This window comes from Protopterus annectens, chromosome 6.part0 (genome assembly GCF_019279795.1).
Source record: "Protopterus annectens isolate FY-2018-M chromosome 6.part0, PAN1.0, whole genome shotgun sequence".
In the NCBI taxonomy this organism is placed as follows: Eukaryota; Metazoa; Chordata; order Ceratodontiformes; family Protopteridae; genus Protopterus; species Protopterus annectens.
The window spans coordinates 1,600,012,499-1,600,032,612 of record NC_056737.1 but is presented as its reverse complement, the minus strand read 5'-3'; the positions used below and the strand labels follow the sequence as shown (position 1 = coordinate 1,600,032,612).

General features: G+C 40.3%; 1 protein-coding gene across 1 annotated transcript in view; it reads right to left on the bottom strand.

The window, feature by feature from the left end:
- Positions 1 to 20,114, bottom strand: part of TRAF3IP1 (TRAF3 interacting protein 1) — a 2,107,097-nt gene that overhangs the window by 1,593,983 nt on the left and 493,000 nt on the right. Inside the window, exon 4 of the mRNA XM_044075051.1 lies at positions 13,525 to 13,668. Coding sequence (XP_043930986.1) covers positions 13,525 to 13,668 — 144 coding nt within the window. The remainder of the gene's footprint in view (positions 1 to 13,524; positions 13,669 to 20,114) is intronic.

Here is a 20,114-nt window from a genome sequence, read left to right as displayed (position 1 = left end):
CAACACTAGCTTCAGTTCAAGTTACTGAAGAGCAGAATAACTTCAGTTAAAAATTCCTTCAACACTCAAATTAAATACTGTATTTAAAAAAAAAAAGTGCAGATAAAGGTACTTAAATTCTCTTATACGTCCAGTTGAATATAACCAAGTTCTTAGCTGGCCAAGCTGAAGTTTTAAAGCAGGAATTATTTCACATGCACCAGTTTAAATATGCAAGGACAGGAAATCAAAGAATGTGGCTACCCCCACCCTGTAATTACTAGCAAATAACAAAATTCAGCCAACACTAGCTTCAGTTCAAGTTACTGAAGAGCAGAATAACTTCAGTTAAAAATTCCTTCAACACTCAAATTAAATACTGTATTTTTTTTTAAAAAAAGTGCAGATAAAGGTACTTAAATTCTCTTATACGTCCAGTTGAATATAACCAAGTTCTTAGCTGGCCAAGCTGAAGTTTTAAAGCATGAATTATTTCACATGCACCAGTTTAAATATGCAAGGACAGGAAATCAAAGAATGTGGCTTCCCCCACCCTGTAATTACTAGCAAATAACAAAATTCAGCCAACACTAGCTTCAGTTCAAGTTACTGAAGGGCAGAATAACTTCAGTTAAAAATTCCTTCAACACTCAAATTAAATACTGTATTTTTTTTAAAAAAAAGTGCAGATAAAGGTACTTAAATTCTCTTATACGTCCAGTTGAATATAACCAAGTTCTTAGCTGGCCAAGCTGAAGTTTTAAAGCAGGAATTATTTCACATGCACCAGTTTAAATATGCAAGGACAGGAAATCAAAGAATGTGGCTACCCCCACCCTGTAATTACTAGCAAATAACAAAATTCAGCCAACACTAGCTTCAGTTCAAGATACTGAAGAGCAGAATAACTTCAGTTAAAAATTCCTTCAACACTCAAATTAAATACTGTATTTTTTTAAAAAAAAAGTGCAGATAAAGGTACTTAAATTTTCTTATACGTCCAGTTGAATATAACCAAGTTCTTAGCTGGCCAAGTTCTTAGCTGGCCAAGCTGAAGTTTTAAAGCAGGAATTATTTCACATGCACCAGTTTAAATATGCAAGGACAGGAAATCAAAGAATGTGGCTACCCCCCACACCTGTAATTACTAGCAAATAACAAAATTCAGCCAACACTACCTTCAGTTCAAGTTACTGAAGAGCAGAATAACTTCAGTTAAAAATTCCTTCAACACTCAAATTAAATACTGTATTTTTTTTAAAAAAAAGTGCAGATAAAGGTACTTAAATTCTCTTATACGTCCAGTTGAATATAACCAAGTTCTTAGCTGGCCAAGCTGAAGTTTTAAAGCAGGAATTATTTCACATGCACCAGTTTAAATATGCAAGGACAGGAAATCAAAGAATGTGGCTAACCCCACCCTGTAATTACTAGCAAATAACAAAATTCAGCCAACACTAGCTTCAGTTCAAGTTACTGAAGAGCAGAATAACTTCAGTTAAAAATTCCTTCAACACTCAAATTAAATACTGTATTTTTTAAAAAAAGTGCAGATAAAGGTACTTAAATTCTCTTATACGTCCAGTTGAATATAACCAAGTTCTTAGCTGGCCAAGCTGAAGTTTTAAAGCAGGAATTATTTCACATGCACCAGTTTAAATATGCAAGGACAGGAAATCAAAGAATGTGGCTACCCCACCCTGTAATTACTAGCAAATAACAAAATTCAGCCAACACTAGCTTCAGTTCAAGTTACTGAAGAGCAGAATAACTTCAGTTAAAAATTCCTTCAACACTCAAATTAAATACTGTATTTTTAAAAAAAAAGTGCAGATAAAGGTACTTAAATTCTCTTATACGTCCAGTTGAATATAACCAAGTTCTTAGCTGGCCAAGCTGAAGTTTTAAAGCAGGAATTATTTCACATGCACCAGTTTAAATATGCAAGGACAGGAAATCAAAGAATGTGGCTACCCCCACCCTGTAATTACTAGCAAATAACAAAATTCAGCCAACACTAGCTTCAGTTCAAGTTACTGAAGAGCAGAATAACTTCAGTTAAAAATTCCTTCAACACTCAAATTAAATACTGTATTTTTTTATAAAAGTGCAGATAAAGGTACTTAAATTCTCTTATCATCCAGTTGAATATAACCAAGTTCTTAGCTGGCCAAGCTGAAGTTTTAAAGCAGGAATTATTTCACATGCACCAGTTTAAATATGCAAGGACAGGAAATCAAAGAATGTGGCTAACCCCACCCTGTAATTACTAGCAAATAACAAAATTCAGCCAACACTAGCTTCAGTTCAAGTTACTGAAGAGCAGAATAACTTCAGTTAAAAATTCCTTCAACACTCAAATTAAATACTGTATTTTTTTAAAAAAAGTGCAGATAAAGGTACTTAAATTCTCTTATACGTCCAGTTGAATATAACCAAGTTCTTAGCTGGCCAAGCTGAAGTTTTAAAGCAGGAATTATTTCACATGCACCAGTTTAAATATGCAAGGACAGGAAATCAAAGAATGTGGCTACCCCACCCTGTAATTACTAGCAAATAACAAAATTCAGCCAACACTAGCTTCAGTTCAAGTTACTGAAGAGCAGAATAACTTCAGTTAAAAATTCCTTCAACACTCAAATTAAATACTGTATTTTTTTTTTAAAAAAAGTGCAGATAAAGGTACTTAAATTCTCTTATACGTCCAGTTGAATATAACCAAGTTCTTAGCTGGCCAAGTTCTTAGCTGGCCAAGCTGAAGTTTTAAAGCAGGAATTATTTCACATGCACCAGTTTAAATATGCAAGGACAGGAAATCAAAGAATGTGGCTACCCCCACCCTGTAATTACTAGCAAATAACAAAATTCAGCCAACACTAGCTTCAGTTCAAGTTACTGAAGAGCAGAATAACTTCAGTTAAAAATTCCTTCAACACTCAAATTAAATACTGTATTTTTTTTAAAAAAGTGCAGATAAAGGTACTTAAATTCTCTTATATGTCCAGTTGAATATAACCAAGTTCTTAGCTGGCCAAGCTGAAGTTTTAAAGCAGGAATTATTTCACATGCACCAGTTTAAATATGCAAGGACAGGAAATCAAAGAATGTGGCTACCCCACCCTGTAATTACTAGCAAATAACAAAATTCAGCCAACACTAGCTTCAGTTCAAGTTACTGAAGAGCAGAATAACTTCAGTTAAAAATTCCTTCAACACTCAAATTAAATACTGTATTTTTTTTTAAAAAAGTGCAGATAAAGGTACTTAAATTCTCTTATACGTCCAGTTGAATATAACCAAGTTCTTAGCTGGCCAAGCTGAAGTTTTAAAGCAGGAATTATTTCACATGCACCAGTTTAAATATGCAAGGACAGGAAATCAAAGAATGTGGCTACCCCCACCCTGTAATTACTAGCAAATAACAAAATTCAGCCAACACTAGCTTCAGTTCAAGTTACTGAAGAGCAGAATAACTTCAGTTAAAAATTCCTTCAACACTCAAATTAAATACTGTATTTTTTTAAAAAAAAAGTGCAGATAAAGGTACTTAAATTCTCTTATACGTCCAGTTGAATATAACCAAGTTCTTAGCTGGCCAAGCTGAAGTTTTAAAGCAGGAATTATTTCACATGCACCAGTTTAAATATGCAAGGACAGGAAATCAAAGAATGTGGCTACCCCCACCCTGTAATTACTAGCAAATAACAAAATTCAGCCAACACTAGCTTCAGTTCAAGTTACTGAAGAGCAGAATAACTTCAGTTAAAAATTCCTTCAACACTCAAATTAAATACTGTATTTTTTTAAAAAAAAAGTGCAGATAAAGGTACTTAAATTCTCTTATACGTCCAGTTGAATATAACCAAGTTCTTAGCTGGCCAAGCTGAAGTTTTAAAGCAGGAATTATTTCACATGCACCAGTTTAAATATGCAAGGACAGGAAATCAAAGAATGTGGCTACCCCACCCTGTAATTACTAGCAAATAACAAAATTCAGCCAACACTAGCTTCAGTTCAAGTTACTGAAGAGCAGAATAACTTCAGTTAAAAATTCCTTCAACACTCAAATTAAATACTGTATTTTTTAAAAAAAGTGCAGATAAAGGTACTTAAATTCTCTTATACGTCCAGTTGAATATAACCAAGTTCTTAGCTGGCCAAGCTGAAGTTTTAAAGCAGGAATTATTTCACATGCACCAGTTTAAATATGCAAGGACAGGAAATCAAAGAATGTGGCTACCCCCACCCTGTAATTACTAGCAAATAACAAAATTCAGCCAACACTAGCTTCAGTTCAAGTTACTGAAGAGCAGAATAACTTCAGTTAAAAATTCCTTCAACACTCAAATTAAATACTGTATTTTTAAAAAAAAAGTGCAGATAAAGGTACTTAAATTCTCTTATACGTCCAGTTGAATATAACCAAGTTCTTAGCTGGCCAAGCTGAAGTTTTAAAGCAGGAATTATTTCACATACACCAGTTTAAATATGCAAGGACATGAAATCAAAGAATGTGGCTACCCCCACCCTGTAATTACTAGCAAATAACAAAATTCAGCCAACACTAGCTTCAGTTCAAGTTACTGAAAAGCAGAATAACTTCAGTTAAAAATTCCTTCAACACTCAAATTAAATACTGTATTTTTTTTTAAAAAAAGTGCAGATAAACGTACTTAAATTCTCTTATACATCCAGTTGAATATAACCAAGTTCTTAGCTGGCCAAGCTGAAGTTTTAAAGCCAAAGTATGTTTTTCTACTTGTTCAGCTGCATGCAATAAATCCTGCAATTCTTTGTTCTCAGAACATTCAGAATTTGGCAACATTTTTTGTTTTAACAAAGACTATAAGTATTGCTGATATTTGAGCATATGAAACTGACAATTTAAAGCCCTTACAGCCAAGGTAGCAGAAGTGTAGACTTTTTTCCCCATCTGTCCAGAGCCCTAGAATCTCTATCTGAGGGGACAGGGTTTTTAGCAGAAGCAGCCTTGACCCCTTTGGGACCCTGTGAGATAATTTCTGGGTCAGCAGCAGGGTTTTTATATAGAAATTTATGAGAATCTGGAACCCTGTAGTATCTGTCCGGCTTAATAGGTGCAGGAGGTAAAGAGTCTTGAGACAGGCCGGACTCTGAAAATACATCATCTACTATGTCTAGAACAGGAGGAATTGCAAGAGGTCTGTGGTGAGGCAGTAACAGAAAGTCTCTAAGCCTTTTCTTAGAATCTGAATAATCCTGGCTCTCCCAGTGGAAATGCTCCCTCATGGTATGCAGGGTTTCCCCAAATGAGTAATCCTCAGGAGGAGAAGCTGAAGGAATAGAATCTTCAGCATCAGAATCCTCATAGGGAGGAATAGAATATCCCTGTTCTGAAGAGGAATCAGAGGAAATGGAAACCTGATCAGAGGAATCATATTCAGTATCTTGCCTAGGACAATAAGTATTGCTAATATTTGAGCATATGAAACTGACAATTTAAAGCCCTTACAGCCAAGGTAGCAGAAGTGTAGACTTTTTTCCCCATCTGTCCAGAGCCCTAGAATCTCTATCTGAGGGGACAGGGTTTTTAGCATAAGCAGCCTTGACCCCTTTGGGACCCTGTGAGATAATTTATGGGTCAGCAGCAGGGTTTTTATATAGAAATTTATGGGAATCTGGAACCCTGTAGTATCTGTCCGGCTTAATAGGTGCAGGAGGTAAAGAGTCTTGAGACAGGCCGGACTCTGAAAATACATCATCTACTATGTCTAGAACAGGAGGAATTGCAAGAGGTCTGTGGTGAGGCAGTAACAGAAAGTCTCTAAGCCTTTTCTTAGAATCTGAATAATCCTGGCTCTCCCAGTGGAAATGCTCCCTCATGGTATGCAGGGTTTCCCCAAATGAGTAATCCTCAGGAGGAGAAGCTGAAGGAATAGAATCTTCAGCATCAGAATCCTCATAGGGAGGAATAGAATATCCCTGTTCTGAAGAGGAATCAGAGGACATGGAAACCTGATCAGCGGAATCATATTCAGTATCTTGCCTAGGCCTCTTTTCAGGAGGGGGATGGGAACCTCTGATCAAAGTAATTAGGTCTTCTGCCATTTTGAGCATCTGTTTCTTAGGCATAGAAGTCTATCCTGGAGAATGCTGTACTTGTTTCCTTGTCTTTAAAACTACTTTAGACTTTGTCTTGGATGCTGAAGTAGGCTTTATATAAAGTTGTGTAGGTCTGAAAACACCCTCAGAAGTCGATGCCTGTTCAGCGGCTCCGGACCCATCTGAGGGATTGATTTCCGAAGGGCCAATACCTTGAGTATCCAGAGGCCTAGCTGTCTCCACATGGGAGTCGGAGGCGGCCTGTGGCTCTGAGGTAGCAGGAGTCAGGGGCTGCAAAAGTGCCTCACTGAGCACCGGCGAACTGGTGACTGGCCTAGAAGAGGCTTCGTCGTTGGTTTTGGACCTCGGATGCTTGTCCTTTTCTTTATCCTTGCACTTTTTATGAATTCTGGTCATCGGTTGTTCCGATGGCATTATATAGTTAAACCTTCGGCCAAAGTAATGAAAAGCAAAATCGTATCGATGCTTTATAGTGCTTTGCGTGATCAGGGCCTAGGCAAGGAATACAGTAAGAATGAAAATCCTTATGCGGTATTTGCTTCGCACAAGAAATACAATTGTTAACTTTTTCTGACATCGGTCTGGAGCAAGAAAAAAGTTTCCCCAATGGAGTACTTAGCTTTATTGAAGACTTCGGATCTGAAATTCAATTACGAAAATCTCAGGAGTCGGCCGACTGGCACTTGCGAACTGCTTTTGCTTCGGGCACCGTGGGGCAAGAAAGACTGAAGAAAATGGCGTTGGCTGCATCTTTTATACCCCTGGCACACTAACATCAGGGAAAAGGCGACAGCAACCGACACCGGACCAGACTTTGGAATTCAGGCCGACTGCGTGTAGCCTACCAGCAGGATAACCCAAGTGTAATGACCACAGCAGTGAAACACGATGAACATCCCTTATTTCAACATTCCCAAGGAAGACATAGGTCTAGATATCACATCCAGCTTACAAACGTCTTGCATGGATACTGAGAAAAAAACAAATGTCTGCTGCATAGATATCCAGAGATGTGGAATCCAGTAAAAAGCTGTAGACATAGTAAGGTTGTATCTAAACAGACCTTCAATAGCACAGGAATTACTTTATTTAATAACAGTATTTAATATAGCAAAACTGCACATACTGCAAGAAAACCATATAGCTACAGTAGTCGGGTCTATATTACATTATCCAAAATTGATTTCAGTGAATGCTCACATGAGCGAAATCACTGAAAATCGAACTTCTTATTATGGGGGGGGGGTTGTGCCCCCCCACACCCTCCACTAATTCTATATTCCACCTCCAAGATCACACTACAGTGAGGAAAGGGCAAATATCCCACTCCTCACTGTACCACGACCCCACAAACACCCTTTCAATTTCCAGCGTTTTCGCTCATGTGAGCATTCGCTGAAATCAACTTTCGATAATGTAGTACAGACCCCAGTAGTCTTGTAAACCTTCTGACTAAGTTTTATTTTAGAGAAGAAAACAAACAACTGGGTAGTATAAACTCTCAAATGATGGTGCATGTCGCTACAATAGAGGAGATGCTTACCTGTCTTACTGCTTGATATGCTCTGAGAAAAATACAGGTAGACTCATTTGACTGTTTAAGGACAGTTTTAGTAGCATCTTTTGAAATAAAGCAGGGATTAGTTTGGAGAACAATCCTATCTCTATGAAGCACCATTTATGAAGGATCAAGAAATAGCGTTTACAGCTCAGAAACTCTCCTGGAGAAAGCAACTACAGTGAGAAATACTGCTTTCCAAAAAAGTATTTTGTATCAGCAGAAACTGCAGATTTAAAAGGAGACAAGGTCAGTTTCTCCAACAAAGTTCAAACCTCATGGTGACAACTGATCCCATGATGGAAGTTTAAGCAAGACTGTGCATTTCAGAAAGCGTTAGAAATTGTTAGTGGTGCCAGTGAAAAAAGAATGTTTTTTGTAGCTTTTTGCCCCCTCCCCATCTGTCAACCATCAGTCCCCTCCGGGCAATTGCTCCATTCATTCTCATCACCTAAGTGAGAGTTGCCATCATTTAAACAGCCATCATAGAAGGTTCCTTTTTTTTTCTTATTTTCTCTTCAGTTTTGTCTTGTCCACACTCAGCTAGGCATCGGGGACAGAAGTGCAATGGGCTGTCCACAGAAAACTACTCTCAGTTCCACAAGGGGCATTTCCTCCAAGCAGCCCTGCCTCTCCCTTCAGAGCTCTAGTAGTGGTCTCTCTCACATCAACTGGGAGTCTGTACCTTCCAGTGTACTCTCAAGTGCACACAACCCACTCCCACCCCTAATGTGAAGTGAACGGGCAATGCCTCTTTACTCTAGTGACTCCCTGCTTGGTCCATTTGATGTTGGGGCCATTAATCAAACCTCAGTCTCACCTGGGTCACATTCAGAGAGACAGGCTAATGCTACAACAAAGTAGGAATTGAAGTCCTCAAAGAATAAGAAACGTTTGATACACTCTGATGGAAGAATAACTTGGCCTGGAAAAAAATCTGACAAATATAATCCAGGATAGATGAGACAAAAGTTGAAAGGTGGTTTAGCCCTTTACCAGAGACTCAAATACAGGAACAGATCTACACATCCCTATATGAATTAATAGTGTTTGGTTTCCGGAGGAAGAAATAATGTGAGTCAACAAAAGAGGAAGAGTTAATGGTAAGTAGTGGAACTGTAACTGTGTAATTGGTAAAACAGCAGCATTTTGGATTGACAAAACCACAGGAGCTTTTGCAGCAGAAGTAGGATTAGTAAGAACCAAATCTGTCAAGACCAGTACAAGGCTATGAGAATGAGTTTTACCTTGTGCAGCATGACTTTTTGAATGGATCACATCACAAAAAAAAAAAAAAAACAGAGAAAGTGTGAAAGAGCACAGGGTCCATTCCTGGGCCAGACAGTATTTCTGAAATGTCTCCACAGAGGGAGGATAAAGGAGAAATAGCTGCTGCATTTGGTTGATAAAGTAAAGAGGTCATAGAATGGCTTACCCCCCATTTGGAATAAATTCCAAGACTCTCTGGGACAACTCTTGAGGCATTAGTAAACAATGACTGAGCCTGTTCACTTGGTAAAATAAATCCCCTGGAATATGATCTACTACCAGAAGATGGTTCAACTGAATTGACCATAGCCACACCATCATGGTTTCTCGACACATCAGATAAGACCATATTCCTTCCTTATTTGCTAATGTATCACATGACTGTACAGCAATCTCTCCCCATGGAAAGGAGTTCTAAAAAACTAGGATGGTAAGGAGGATGTAAGGTACATTTGCAGGATGTCAAAACACTATCTGCTGACTGTAATGCCATTCTGACTACTGCTATTATGGAGGAAGTAGGTAAATGAAATTCAATGACATCCAACACAAAAGATGCTTTTTGCATATTTTGGAGATTTGAAGTTAGTGTGACATAGGGTCCAATATCTGTGATCACAGGGCACTTAATGTCTAGTGTAACACCATCATGTGGAGTCTGGTGAAGGGTGACCTAAAAATGGATTCCACATGAGAGATAGAGTTTTCAGACAAAGAAGACCTGGGGTTCTATGACAGATCAGAATGACAGACATCTTGGATTGTATGGACTGTATCCTCTCCTTTGGGGAATGTACCTCACAAAGAACAATGTCCAGACTGCAGTCAATAAATGTGAGTTCATCTACAACTTCACAATGTTTATTTGATACCAAGAAAGTAGAACAGTTTGATCAGGGACTACCTTGCCTGAACATAGGATCAGCTAGGAGGATCTCCTTCTAGCTTGCTGTTGGTTCACCTGTTGTACTCTGTGCCTGAACAACATTTTGTGTTGGTTTCTCTCTGTCCTGGAAAAGAACAACTGAAATGGCTGGAACTTCATCTCCACGGAAGTGAGGGTCCTGATGTTTCTATCCAGATTTTAAGGTTTGCTTTTACTTCAAGCTCAAAAATTCAGGGTCCTTCAACAGTAGCTTCCATAAAAATTGCCTCTATAGCCATAGCAAAGTTCATCAAATGAAGGCATGTTTCTCAGCATACAGCAATGCTGAAACTCAGCACTGGATGTACCTTCTGAAAGAATGCATATAAGGTCAGTCATGTTTGAAGCATGACTGAGAGAAGTTTATTTTTTTACAGACCCATCTGGCAATCACTCAATAGTATGGTGCACTTCTTCAGGTATGTAATGTTTGAAATCCACCATACAAGTCAAACAACTCACTGCCTACATGGTAAACATGGAAGGCATGCATGCTTATCTCCCTAGCCTGCCATTGCTCTGGAATACTATTTTGATGGAGAAGACAGCTGGTCTTCAGGGAGTCAGCACCACTTTAAGGACCACTGTTGAAACATGCGTGACAGGTTTGGTTGCCCCTGACCAAAAACTCCACTATCATGGGGGGTTTGAAAGATTTGGTTCACCTTCTTGAGGCAGGGACCACCATACTTGAATTTTGCCAAGCTGCCTTGCTGGCATACTTAAGGATATCCACAAATGGAAGCATTATCTAGGAGGTCTATAGGGTACCACAAGGTTTCTAAAGCCTCATCTGCAGATAGGATACTGGATCAGTGGACCATCTTTTTTTCTGTTGCATCAGTTTTAAATATTCCCTGAACATGGGGTCATCTGGAGGGATACAGTGAAGTCAACATCTTTCTTGCATTCACTAACATCCAAAGAGAAATCAAGATGCTTCATCTTGCAAAGTGCCTTCCTGGGCGTCTTCATTTGGAGACAGTTTGAACAAGGGGAACATATCCTCTCTGGTAAAGGTAACAAAGAAACAGAACCTCTCTGGTTCAGATGTCAGAGCTGATGTGAGGGGGACTCCAGAAAGACAGCATCCTCTCTATCCTGTTGTTCTAGGGCTGATGGCTCAAGAAGATGCTGCTCCAGCCTAACAACAGCCGTTGGCATTGAAGTTGGGGCACAACCAATGTTGATGGAAGTTCACTGCATATCAACATCCTGCAGATGACATCAGTCTTTATCCTCTTAAGTTACCTTCATCAAGGGGCTATTGTCATCGACTTCAGTACTTCAGAGCTGAAAACCCCAGAATCGCATAGATCACACCTGCTACTAAGGCTGACACAGCCTACAAGGCAACTTCTGAACAAAGGTGGTTTCAAATTCCTTAGACTGTAGGATACACCACTATCCAACCTAGAATCTAATGCTACAGTAAACTTTGCTGGTTTATGTAATTGAGTGACGTACAGAGATTCAGCCAAAGTAACAAATACCAGACAATTTGTACTATTGGTTTATCCATAGCTTTAGCAATAGTAGTATAGACCTGACTAGAAGACCTGAATTGCCTTTTTTTAAGAACAAAACAGCAAACCCAGTAATGGATGAGATGCTTCTTCTCTAGGGGAAACAGATGAAAAGGAGGCAGAGGCCTCAGCTATATATTCTATTAAAAGAAGGTGCTTTATATAATGAAGTTTCAAATGCTGCTATCTTTTTTCAGCGCTCACCTGGAAAGTCTTGGCATATTAGACACTTAGAAATGTTTTGCTGGTCTCCTAGCAAACACAGACATTTATAGTGTAAGCCATGAAGGAGGAATCTTCCTTCTTCATACACATCTATGTAATGACTAGTCTGTTTTACTAGACTGGAGAGGGGAGGGCCTAGACCCAAATATAAGACAAACACTTCTGATGGGAAAACCTTTGAAAAAGAAGAGTAAATATTACCAAAGATAAATCAAACCGTAAAAGAATGTCAAAAAAAAATTGTAACCCAAAGTAACCCAGAAATGAGCTCACTCAATATTACCGAAAAAAAAAAAAAACACTTCATATTCTCAAAAGACAGCCTGGAGCTGTGTCTCTTATCCAAACTCAAGTACAGTAATGAAAATTTAGACAAGTCTGGCATTCTGATGCATATAGGACAAGGACAGGGTCCCTCTTAGACTGGGAAATGTATTACCATTCCTTTCAGTAAAAGAGATGCTCCTGAAACTACCATATCAATAGCAACACATTAAGTATGCACTCAGTGGTGAGAGACCTGGGCACACAGGTTGACAGCAACCTTACATTTGACCACCATGTCCCCACAGTGGTAAGAAGGGCATTGTTATAACCTCCCTCTACTCTTTACTCAACAGGCCAATAACTGAGTACAATGCCTCTTTTGGCATGTACCTTTCCAAGCACCTGCAGCAACTAGAAAAAACAGAAACGTTGCTCGCAAGGAAAATTTAAGGTCTTCAGCATCTGTCTTATGGGGATCAGCTAAAATCACTGTCAATTTATTCTGTTTCATACAGACTACTCAGAGGTGATCTCTGCCTTGCATGCAAGGCAATCTCTGACCCTGCTTTACTGGAAATGCTGCATATCCGTAAGTCAAGTGGTACACAGGTTACTCGCTCTAAAGACCTTAATCTGGTATGTGACATTAATAAAACCTGCTGAAGGGACAGATCTGTCTCCCAGAGGTTACCACACCTTTGGAACAGACTCCCACTTCATGTCAAACAGAGCACCTCTTTGACACTCTTCAAACGCAATCTGGACGATTGGACATATGACCATAAAGTCACCCCAGGGGTTCCAACTGTGTCCCTACTGGACAGGGGCAAAAGGTGCCTGATTGTGTAAAAAAGGGTAATAACTTGGCTAGGCGTGTAAGGGCCCTAGGGCCTTTAGCCTAGTAACTTCCTATGATCCTATGAACTTCCAACAAGTTTTACTTGCTTAGCAGTCCTGACATCTGTCAGTCTTAGTCCTATGATTATGGAGGGTGGTAAACCTCCTCATACCATTTCCTCTATTACTATAGGGGCATAAAAGGAAGGAAATATTGCAGAAGACACCAACATCTCTCCCTCTTGTTATCTCATGAACTTTAAGGGACTTTGGGAATTTTCTTCACTGAAAGCAATATAGGATACACCTAAGCCAAAGTACCTTTTTAGTGTAGCCTGCTATGAGAACCTATGTGAGTTCCAAGGGGCCTTATTCAAGGGTAAGTGTGTGTGTGTGTGTGTGTGTGTGTGTGTGTGTGTGTGTATTATATATATATATATATATATATATATATATATATAACGGAGAAAGACTGACAAAAGTTTTGAAATTATTGTGTTCCACTAACAGCGCTTATCTGCCAAAGATCCTAATAAAGGTTATTTCTGATAGGTCACAAAAAGCTCCCATGTATAATTTCTTTCTTCTTCAGAAATATCACTCAACATTGCTTGGTGTTATAGCTTAGCTCTGTTCAATCAATTTTTTTCACTGAAAGCAATATGGATTATTTCTGTCTTTTCATACTTCCTTATAATGAGGGCATACATTTCTCCTTTTACTACTGATTTCAAACACGTCTGGAACATCTTCCTTTTAAAGGGTTAAGATGAGGCATACACTTTTAACATAATCTATTAAGTAAAGGATACATTCTGAATAGCTTTAATGCCTACCTCCTTCTCCCGATTCTTGTTGCGATCTTCTTCCTTAGAATCTTTGTTCTCTTTGTCTTGAGACTTCAAAGTAGACGGTGGTTTTCCTTTCAGGTCTGGTTTATCACCAGCAAGGACTCTTCTGACAGCATCATCACTGGACAGCTATGTTGTTTAAAGCATGAAAAAAAATGTATTTAATACTTGTATCTGTGTGTATGCCAAAAGCACAGATATAGCTACCCAAAATGTCAAAAGAGGAAATGCATAATAACTGTACATACCTCTCAAGTGTCCAGATTTTCACAGAATTCCAGATTTTTTTCTTATATTTTTTTGTCTGTTCCTCATAACATTTGTGGTTTCTGGCAAATCACTAAGGATCGAAGTTAGTAAATAATGACTTACGTTTGAGTTTTAGACTTCATATCCTTCAGGAAATGCATGCCAACACAAATCCTGTTATTCTAGCACCTTTCTAAGTTTATAATAGCAATATTCAAATTCTGTCCCTATTTTTGGGCCTTTGTCCTCCCATTATTTTAGGCTTTGTTCAGATTTCTTGTACTAAAATGTTGAGATGTATGTGACCATATAGCAGCTTTTTTTTTTCCCTCTTTTTTTCTCCAGCTGATTTAAGAGAAAAATAGACCAGGAAGTCTTGTCTGTGATCCACCACCCAGAGCAATAATATGCAAACACTCAGAGGATCTCAGTATTGGTTACCTTAAACTCAGCACTGCTGTTTACTGGATCTTGCTGGTGCAGTGATCTCCAAATGGCTACTGATGTTTCATTCTCCAACTGCTTGCTTAATCCAGTTTAGAGAAAATGGGGAGCCACGGCTTATGGTGGTACTCAAGTGAAACAAGACAATGAAATGCATCTTAACTAGGGCAAAGCTCATTTAGGATGTGTGCATGTACACACACACACACACGCACACACATGCACTCAACACAAGGCACACATACATAACAGCAATTTGGAAGCAAACCAGCTCGTCTACAGCACATTTTTGGGATATGGGCTACTGATGCTGAGTGCTGAAAATGTTTGTACTACAAATGTTACTTCTGCAGTTGATCCCTGTCTAGCAAACTGTCATCTGAAATCATCTTACTTTTTTTCAGCCTTCAGTTTTCATCTTACAGTCACAATGTTGCAGGCTTTTATTGAAATACCCGCTTGTTATTAAAATATTGTGCTGCATTTTCATGCATATACTACATTCAGTATTTAAGCCTGGTTATGTAATGTGCATATACTGAATATGTAAACCTCCCTTGGTCCTTTTATCTGTTGCATATCTATTGTCATGTTTGTGTTAATTACTGTCTTCTATGGACAATAACTGAAACAGGCCCAGTAAATGGGGTCAGTCTACTATCCCAATTAAGAAAATTAATAAATAAACAAATAAATGCATTGCTGAGCCCGTAATATTCACTTCTCCTCAGAACTGCTACTCCTCAATGAAGTTCACTTTACTATTTGACTTTCTGACAGAAGGTTTTAAAGGTAAGTATCATGGGCAAGACAATACAATTTTGCCATTACAGGAACCATGAAAGTTTCTGTTGAAATGTATCATACATTTTGCTCCATGGTTCAATAACATAATAAAATGAAGTTTTGTCTTACCATAAAGTTCCATCTGTGTTTTCGATCTTCACTAGTCCTTGACTGTGGGGCTTGGTTCCAAGCCTTGGAACAGACACGGCCATTTATTTCAGCTCGTGCCTCCCAAACTCTCAAGACAGGCTTTTACCCATAATGCTCCTCTCAAAATGACCTCAGATCGAGTTTGCCTAAATTAGTGGCAGACAAATACCATATAAGAAAAACAGACCAGATATGTGTCCGTAACAAGAAGCCAGTCCTGTAAGAATTCGATCCACTAAGAGTCTCAGGCTGGGGGATGGAGGGAGGGGATGTCAAGGATTAGTAATGATCGACAACACAGATGGAATGTTATGGTATGACAGAACTTCTTTATCTGATGTTGTCAATCTTCACGTAATCCTTGATTTTAGGACAGAGTCCCCAGCTACCTAAATCTTCGGAGGTCTCATGGAAGAATATTCCTGAGCACCATTGAACCGAATGATGCCCATCCCCTGGAGACCTGATCCAGTTTGTAACGAGTGAGAAAGGTATGCGGACAAGCCCAAATAGCTGCTGCACAAATTTCATCTAAAGAGGCTCTGGCATGAAAAACTGCAGAAGTTGTAACCGCTCTAGTTGAATAAGCTTCGACATGGAGTGAAAGATGGAGCCCATTCGACTGACAAATAAATGTAATACAGTCTCCAAGCCATTTCACCAAGGTAACCTTTGAAACTGGATTGCCTAAAGAAAAGGAAACAAACAATTGATCAGATTTTCGGAAGTCTTTTGTTCTGTGAAGATAAAAACTTAACTGTCTGTGAATGTCTAATAAACGAAGGGAGTATTCCCCTTTGTTCGAAAAATTAGGGAAAAAGACTTGAATTTGAAGTGTCTGATTGATATTAGGACTAATACATCCCTTTTACTAAAAGTAGTCTCAGAATCTAAGGGAAACCCTGTCCTTATGAAATATTATATAGGGCAGTTTGGAGGACAGAGCCTGAAGTTCAGATACCTTTCTTGCAGATGTGATAGCCACTAAACATAAAGTTTTCCAAGTCAGAAACTTTAAGTCACAAGTAGCTGATGGTTCAAAGGGAGACAAAGTAAGGGACTGAAGAACTAGTGTTAGATCCCAAGGGGGAATGGGTTCTTTGAACGGGGGTCTTAACATTAGAACTCCCTTTAAAAAGGATTTACAAAGTTTGTGTGACATAAGGGATGACCCATCAAATCCTATATGGAAGTTCGAGACTGCCGCTAGATGAACTTTAATTGATGAGGTAGAAGAACCAGATTGATAGAGTTAACTAAAAAATCCAAGACTTTATGAACAGGGATCGTACAAGGATCGGGTTAATTCATAAGGGCACAATTTGCAAATTTTTCCCATTTACTTTGATACAGTTTCCTAGTTGAAGGTCTGTGATAGGCTACAATAATTTGATGGACAGGAGGGGAAAGGGATGCATGCCTGGCAATCATGGGAATTGAAGAAGCCATGCTGCGAGCTTGAGATGACAGAGGTTTGGATGAACCATGCCTGCAAATGGGACAGCAGGTCCAGAAATGGGACTAGTATCCACGGTTCCTGAAGAAGATAAGGCCGAAGGAAGGGAAACCAAACTTGCCATGACTAGAAGAGGGCAATGAGAATTACTGAGTTCTCCAACTTTCTGGCTTTCTTTAGAAATTGGGATGTCAAGGGAGTCTGGAGAAAGGCATAAAGGAGACCGGGGGGCCAATTATGGAGAACAGCATCTCTGGGTAACTCCTCTGGAGGGGGAATTAGGGCAAAGTAACTGCTGCACTTGTTGTTTAGGGGGAACACAAAAAGATCACAGCAAGGTTGGTCCCAGTGATGAAAAATCTCTTTCACCGCCACAGGATTGAGAGACCACTCACAAGGCATGAGAACGGTTTTACTCAGTTTGTCCTCTATCACATTGGAGCTTCCCTGAATGTGCGTTACTGTGAGAAAGCGGTTGGAAGAAATCACACACTGCCAAACTCTGAGGGTTTCTCAACACAGTGGGTAAGATTTGGTTCCTCCTTGTTTGTTGATATACCAAATTACTGACATGTTTTCCGTTTGAATCACTACTGTTCCCAGAGCAAGAGCATCCTGGAATGCTTGCAACGCTAACAGCACTACCCTCGACTCTAGAACACTGATGTGCAAGTTTGCCTCTAGTTGGGACCATGTGCCTTGGACTGTCCTTCCCAGATAATGCCCCCCACCCTATCTGGGAAGCATCCGTGGTCACTATGGCTTGGGATTGTCGAAGAACGAAAGTTCATCCCAACAGAATCTGGTCGGAATGGAACCGCCATGAAAGATCCTTTTTGCAGTGATTAGTAATCACAATTAGGTAAGACACTGGTTGGTGTATCAGAGACCACTGGGAAGCAAGTAACCATTGTAAGATTTACATGTGATATCTTGCTAAGGGAACAAGAGTGATTGAAGCTGCTATCGAACCTCATACTTGTAGGACTAATCTGGCTGGAACCTTGTGTTTTGGATAATTTGTCTGACCTGAGATCTGATCCATTGTAGTCTTTCTAGTGGAAGTGAAGCAATTCCTGTAAGGGTGTCTAAATAGGCTCCAATAAATTTTAATTGTTAAGAAGGTTGTAAAACTCTGACTCTTTGTAATTTATTGTGATGGTTAGAGATGCACAGAGATGTAGAGTGTAATCTCTTGCCTGTTCTAACCAATGCCTGGTAGTAGTGGTGAGGAGCCAGTTGTCGAGATATGGAAAAACTTGAAATTCTTGCAGCCTGAGATGAGCTGCAACCACTGCCATGCATTTGGTGAACATCCTGGGGGCTAAGTTGAGTCCAAAGGGCATTGTGCTGAACTGGAAATGATGCTCCCAGCCGGAAGTGCAGGAACCTGCCTGGGTGGTTGTCCATTTTTATGTGGTAATATGCGTCCTGGAGGTCTACAGAGTTCATCCAATCATCTCTTTCCAAGAATGGAAGTATCGACTGTACCGAGACCAACCGGAATTTGGTTTGCTGAACTGCTTTGTTGAACTGGCCGAGATCCAAAATGGGTCTCCAGTCCCCTGTATTTTTGTGCACTGAAAAGAACCTTGAGTAAAACCCAGATCCTATTTGGTCTACACTTTTTGGATGACTCTTTTGTCGAGCAGTCTTTGAATTTTTATGGCTGCTGCTTCCCTGAGACATCCGAGAGTCTTTTTTGGGTTTCTGGAAGTAAAGGTGGGATTTTGTAACCTCTGTATATTATTCCCTGTACCCATTTGTCTGTAGTTATTAGTTGCCAGGCGGGCTGCCTCAGAGAAAGTCGTCCCCTGACTGCCTCCAGAAGAGGGCAATCGGGCCTCCCTTCAGGGGTGCTGGTAGGAGGTCCCAGAGAAATAATCTCTGGACCCCTGGTTTTGCGGGCTACTTCTGCCTCTGGGGTGGCGTCTTCCATTACTTCCTCCACTGCAACAGGGGAAGTCCTTGCCACGCAAATCCTGGAAAGGCCCTTGGGAATTTAAAAAAAAAAATAGTCTCCCACTTCTCTGGTTCTTAGAGCAAGTCCTCTGAGGAGTGGAGAAATGTACACCTATGGCAGAAAAAGTCTTCCCATCTTTTTTGTAATTGGCAAGCATGTCTTTAACTTTGGGGCCAAGAGGGACGATCCTTCAAACGCAGCTTTGATGAATGGGTGCCATTAAATGGCTCCGCAAAATCACACAAGCACATCCAGGAGTGCCTCCTAATGGCTATGCCTGAACCCGCTGCTCTTGTTGTCCCTTCAGCTGCATGGGCAATCAGCCTCATGGACGAGTTAAAAATCACTTTGAGGATGGCAAGCTGAGAAAGAGATTTGTCCCGTACCTCTTCAGCTACTGCTCCTGAGAGGGTACCTGAGAGCTTTTTGATCAGATCCCTCTGCCATTTCATGAAATGTGCCATATAATTCAGAGATCTGAGAGCAAAGGTCGCTAAAGCATAAACGTGCTTCCCAAACCTATCCATAGTCCTAGACTCCTTGTTAGGATGACAGATAGTTGGACTTTCCTCAGCAAGTTTCTTTTTACTGGCTGCCACTATCACCATGGTGCCAATGGGTATGCCTTTAGACCAGGGTTGCTCATCCTTACGGGCTGAGAGGATCCAATTAGGTTTCTTGGGGATTGGTTTGATGGAGTCGGGCATCTTTCACACCCACTTTGCAATCAGTTTAATGAGATCATCAGCTGGCAGAGAGATCCAAGAAGTACAGGGTTGGGCATGAAAAGCTTCCAGGTATACCGACTCCTCGGAAGAAGGCTGAAAGGAAGACCAGACACCCCCCTCTGCTTTAAGATTTCCAAGATGTCCCTGACGGAAACATCATCAGAAGGTGACCAGGGGGAACTTTCCCTCTCATGAAAGTCGGTATCTTCAGTGAAAGACTCCCCCAGGGAATCTAAGTTCTTCCTCTTGCACTTTTACTTCATGGGTACTTCCTCGGGGGGGGGGGGGATGCTCCGGGGAAGTGTCCAAAGAGGAAACCACCAAAGTGGGTCTATCCTGGAGGAATTCTGTCCTCTGTCCTGGGACTGAGACCGATGGAAGCTCCTGTCAAGTAGATGTGGAGATGTGTCCCGACAGGGATAGCAGAGACTGTGATTCCCTAATGGACAAGGCCTTCTCCATGATTCAGAAGGCCTGCCCTCCTATGGAGGGATGGGAGCCCAGAACCGAAATAGACTCCTTCAGAACAGAGGTCTCACCCTGCACTGAGCAGGTGACCCCAAAACAGAAGTCAGGGTCGATCCTACAAAGACCGAAGCTCCAAGGGTCATGGATGGCTCTGAAGTTAAAGATGCAGATCCATGCCCCTCAGACCCAACCAAGGAGTCTCGATCCCAGGAAGCCTCTGGCACCGAGAGGCCTGAGGAACACAACATGGCTCTCAGAACTGGAGATGAAGTTTTTACCAGAACTGAGACAGTCGATGCCAGGAGTGTCAGAACCAAGGGCTCCAAAGACT